General features: G+C 37.9%; 1 protein-coding gene across 3 annotated transcripts; it reads left to right on the top strand.

Moving 5' to 3' along the window:
• The first annotated feature begins 428 nt into the window (after positions 1-428).
• Positions 429-4,740, top strand: kiaa1143 (KIAA1143 ortholog). 3 transcript variants are annotated; one of them, XM_047027528.1, is made up of 5 exons: positions 429-449; positions 2,219-2,290; positions 2,738-2,761; positions 3,463-3,604; positions 3,773-4,740. In XM_047027528.1, exons 1-5 carry the CDS (start codon positions 444-446, stop codon positions 3,964-3,966), a joined length of 438 nt encoding a protein of 145 aa, XP_046883484.1. In that variant the 5' UTR covers positions 429-443; the 3' UTR covers positions 3,967-4,740. The 3 variants fall into 3 exon arrangements, with proteins under 3 accessions (XP_046883484.1, XP_046883492.1, XP_046883501.1); XM_047027536.1 differs by lacking the exon at positions 2,738-2,761 and having other exon boundaries at positions 3,773-4,739; XM_047027545.1 differs by lacking the exons at positions 429-449; positions 2,219-2,290 and having other exon boundaries at positions 2,318-2,761; positions 3,773-4,734.
• The last annotated feature ends 399 nt before the right edge of the window (positions 4,741-5,139 follow it).

Genomic DNA, 5,139 nt, shown 5'->3' with positions numbered 1-5,139 from the left:
TTTTCCGGTTTAGCAAAGTTGCCTTCAAAATAAGAGCGTAGCCTAAAATGTGCCAGAATATGAATTTGGATGGCAAGCCACATCAAACTTTTGATGAAACAAGTTATTATAAGTTATCTGTAGAATGTTATAATAAAAAAAAAAAGTAGTGGCCTGTTTGAATTTTTGTTTTAGTGTAGTCTATCATTTCAGTTTTTGTTAGTTTTTAGTCACGTTCATACTTTTTTTAGTCTAGTCAAGTTTCAGTCGACTATAAGTCTGAGCATCTTAGTCTTATTTTAGTCAGACTTATCCATGACTATTTTAGTCAACGAAAACGGATCAAATTTAGTGTAGTTTTGGTAGACGAAAACTGATGACATTCAGTCAGAGACTAAATGTTGCTGCGCAACGATCGAGCAAAAAACGAAACCATCGACATTTCTTATGTGCGTTTCCCAAACATGCTGGTACGGAGTAGGCTAATCTATGCGCTTTCAAGAGCTTCCAATTTTCAAGAGACACTTAAGCTACGATGTCTTTGGGAACGGCCCGTAAAACTAACAGATTCGTCCTACAATATATTCTACGACGCTTTCGGGAAACGCAGCCGTTAACTAGAATGATATCATTAGCGTGTCCACTCTGACATAATGCATGTATCAGACATGAAAATCCCTCACCTTTCGGCGAAAATCGCCGTTTTGAAAGCAAAATAGGTGACCTACGTGAATCGTGTAGATTCGATGAGAAATTGTTTTTTTTTTTTTGGGGGGGGGTTGGTATTCATATTCAGTGAACTGCGAACAGGTGCGCGTGTCAGAAGGGAGCGCGAGTGCATGGAAATATTAACGCAAAGGTCCTTGCATCACCAGTGCAGACCACCATCAGAAGCTGAAAGCACTCCTGGCCTCGGCGATTTACTTGACTGAATTTGGTGATGTATATGTGAGTATAGACTAGCAGGGGTGGCCAACCCTGGTCCTCGAGAGCCTCAGTCCTACATGTTTTAGATGTTTCCCTTCTCCAGCACACCTGATTCAAATGAACGGTCATTCTCAGGCTTGGATAACGACCATTAATTTGAATCAGGTGTGCTGGAGCAGGGAAACATCTAAAACATGCAGGACTCGAGGCTCTCAAGGACCAGGGTTGGCCACCCCTGAGATATAAACTACCATACTAAAAGCATTATAGTCTGCTTTTAATGAAGCATTATGGTATTAATTAGATCTGTATGGTTGTCCAAGTGAACGTCTTGTGTGTAGCAACAATAATGTTAGCCGAATGCTAACATCACCAGTAAACATTTTTCTCTGGCAATGTCTGTTGATGTGCGTGTGTTTGCGTGTCAGTATCAAATGTAGTGACGTGCAGGTTTTTGTGAGGTTTTTGTAAGATGCTACCCATCTCATAGGAAAAATTAGGATCCTCACAAACTAGAGGTTTGACCATTGAGTGCACATGTTCCCTGTTCTTATATTGGCAACCTGAGCTTCTTACCGTATCGTTCACTAGCTGCAGTTGCAGCTCCTCTGGTTTCAAGAGGCGAACAGTGATCCCTAAAACGTAGTCGTCTAGGTAAAGTGTCTGCAGACATAGTTGTAAGGGGCCCCATATCGTCCACAACCGTTTCTTCCGTTAATTTCTAAAATAAGATATGCAGCAGCAGCGAAAGAAAGTAGCCTAACTCATCGATATGTACACATCTTTTATTGCTGCACACCAAATTACAGCTTCTTACTTTGAGATTTGAGTATGTAAATACGCTCTCAAACCGTATGTGTAGCAGCTGCCTTCCGCAGCGTAAAACTGACATTTCTCCATTGAAAGTGATTGGGTGGACGATAATGGGACCCCTGGCTAACTCCTAAAATCAGAAAAGTAACATTTCTAGGCATATCTTTATTGGATTTTAAAACTGGAATGTTATAATATACGTATCTACATATTAAAGTACAATGCTGTGACATAACGTTTTTAATTTGTATTAAAACAACATCTTGGAAACATTTCTAACGAGCGTCGAGAGCTAGGTGGACCCCTTACGCTAAGTGCTCCCCTTTTTGAACGTAAAGTTTGGTCCTTCATCCGCCGGATAGCCTGAATACATTTTCGTCGAACTTCACCATCAACAGGGAAGGAATGAAACGACAGATATGGTTGTTTTTGGGAATAACAAGAACAGCCCGGTACGCTACAATAACTCTTGCTCGTTGCTTGCGCCATTTGTTTACAGCTGTGCCAGAGCCAGTTTAAGGATGTGCCGTGGACAGAGGAAGAAGATTTACACTACGATTGCGTATTTCCGGTAATAAATACGGAAGTTGTGAAAAAGGTCTATTAATGGGGCACACAAGCTAGTTTTTAACACTATATTTTAAGAGTTACTGATCTGCAAAATATTATCTTTAACAGTGTTTTATTTAGTTGAGTATTGTAAATATATATTGTGTATTTAGTAAAAGATTTGGAACGAAAGTTTACTTTTCACTTTCCAATCAGATAAAGAAGATTTTGTCTAGTGACCTTTATTTAGAAATTTTCTTTTTCAATCTACCGGAAATGGGTTTCCTAATTGACGATGTTTTATTCTCTCATCGAGGTGACGTAAACAGTCAAGACAATAAAGTATATTGTATAGGTGTGGTCCGTATATTTTATAAAGCTAACGATGAACAAGAAAAGCAACGTTACATGGGTTAAGCCAGCTGAGCCAACCTTTTTGAAGAAGTTCAAGGATGATGTTGGTTTCCAGGAAGGACCCACAATTGATGCCAAGGTAGTGGCACCCGAGCAAACCACATTGTTCCTCGAAATTGCAGGTATTAATTTGCTCAGATTATCGGCTTTAGACTGACTGTTGGAAAACATATGCGACATTAATCCAAAGCATTTGGGAATGGCTGCGATATGAAAGAAAAAAATCATGGTATTTAAAACCATACATTTTGGTTTCAAATTCAAATGATCACAACTCTAGACTATCTACCGACGCAGGGTTTTGTGTTGTATGCTGTTAAATAGCCCAACAAAACTTAAAGAGTAAGAGTATGTTAATAAATATAAGAGCTGCATACTGGTATTTACCATTGCATAATCGATATAACTAACTAGCTAGCAATTAGCTGCATCGCAGTACCCTCCAAGATAAGTGTGTTGGCTTGTTCTGCGTTGGTTTGTATAAATGTAAGGAAACGATGTGCTTACATTTGCGTATTTGAAATGACAGAAGTGCGTTTCTATGAAATGCACACGAGTGTCTTGGTGCAAACAGATCGTGAAGCAATCAAGCTACTGCATAGTAGCTAGGTCATCCTGGATTTTTTTGCATATAGTATTGTATTGACATGCTATTTATTGTGACACATTCGTGACTCTTGCAGTGATTATTAAATATTAGTTCATGTTGAGCCATTGTAATCTATATGTTGCCATATAGTCAAAATATTATATTGTTAATAATATACTCATTCTCATCAGCGCCAAGAGATGCCAGTACTGGATGATGACAGTGGGAGTGATCATGAGGATGAATTGCCACAAGTCGTTGTCTTAAAAACGGGAGATCTCAGTGCTGACGAAGTAAAAAAGATAAAGAATGGCACTGCAAGTGTCAAAAAACGTAAGATAAATGGATCAGGAATCACAGTATCATCTGTACAGGGCCGTCATGTCAAAGCTATTTTAATATAATCCTTAAAATATATTGTAGTTTTGAGTATTGATGAACCAGTATTGATGAACCAGTATGAGTTTAACAGTAACATTTGATTGGTCCACCTTTCCACAGAGGAGGAGCCTGCAGCAGAGGGGAAGATAGTGTTCAAGAAGCCAACAAACAACTTCTCTGAAAAGTTCCAGGGCATCACAGCAAGCTCTAACAAGAAGAGAAAGAGTGGACAGGATAAGAAGGAGAAGTCAGGAAAGAAAGTAAAGAACAACAGTCTTTTGTCTTTTGGGGGAGACGATGAGGAAGAGGACTAGATGGTATTGATCAATGGAAGATTTCAGACGAGTGACTTCTCATTGGGAATAGAACTGATAGTCCTTTTTGTTGGCGTCAATGTACACATCACTAGCCAGTCCTCTTTGCTAGGCATTTAGAGTCTGGTTTGTAATAACTGAAATATAACTCTAGAACTACAAATGTTATGAAGATAAGCCAGATAGTTGAGTTCTATATCGAAGAAATACAGGAAAACATTATAGGATATGTAAACAATCATTTTTTAAGTTGCATTCAGTAAGGCATTAGATGTATAGGTTTGAGCTGTGACAGCAGCATTTTGAATTAAAAAAGGCATTATTGAATTGCCACGTTCAATTATTTAATGCATTTTTGTTTAATAGATTTTGTGACTTTCATAAGATCAATAATGTGACAGACATTTGTTATACCGGTGTGTTATATCAATCATCAAATCACTTACCAGCCTTTGTGTTGTACTTTTAATATTAAAATGGTTCGGTGTGTTACAAACAATTTGAGGAAAAGAATGTCACTGGGTCATACAGACATCAAATTGCAATGTTAGCCATTTCAACACCGATGATAGACTAATGACTGTTCATGAATACGTTTTCTGGCTCTGTTTCACAACATGATTGTATTACAATGAAAACAAACAATGTAAAAGATGAGGCCCAGGGTTGTTGCCTACAGACTACACATAATATTATTACACCAAGACTACAGACTATTTTCAAGGAAAGGTTCTTAAAATATGGACAGATTTATTAATCAGAAGTTATTAGGCAATCTCATCTGACATGCAATGTAATACTACTGTAATAATAATTCTGAAATATTAATAACTTTCATGAAAGGTAAAAAACGAAATTTTCTAAACCAAAAGGAAAAAGCTCTTCACAGGTCTTGAAAAGGTTGCTGGCCCATACTGGTAGAGTCATTGAACAAACAATAGAAATATGACACCATCACCTTAACAACTAATAATCAGTAATAATAATGTGCGATCAAACTATAATGTCAGTTATCTACATTTACATGTAGTCATTTAGCAGACGGTCTTATCCAGAGCAACTTGCAGTAAATACAGGGACATTTCCTCTGAGGCAAGTAGGGTGAAGTGCCAATTGCCCAAGAACACAACGTAATTTTGGACAGCTGGGAAACGAACTGACAACCTTCTGATT

The sequence above is a fragment of the Hypomesus transpacificus genome, chromosome 2 (genome assembly GCF_021917145.1).
Source record: "Hypomesus transpacificus isolate Combined female chromosome 2, fHypTra1, whole genome shotgun sequence".
Lineage (NCBI taxonomy): Eukaryota > Metazoa > Chordata > Actinopteri > Osmeriformes > Osmeridae > Hypomesus > Hypomesus transpacificus.
The sequence above is the reverse complement of the archived record's forward strand: the minus strand, read 5'-3'. Positions and strand labels throughout refer to the sequence as shown.

Excerpts from the sequence above, each read along its gene's own strand:
- kiaa1143 (XM_047027545.1), top strand. The coding sequence starts at position 2,654 with ATGAACAAGAAAAGCAACGTTACATGGGTTAAGCCAGCTGAGCCAACC. Across the intron at positions 2,762-3,462 it reads GACCCACAATTGATGCCAAG|CGCCAAGAGATGCCAGTACT; the intron begins GTAGTGGCACCC and ends CATTCTCATCAG. Across the intron at positions 3,605-3,772 it reads CACTGCAAGTGTCAAAAAAC|AGGAGGAGCCTGCAGCAGAG; the intron begins GTAAGATAAATG and ends ACCTTTCCACAG.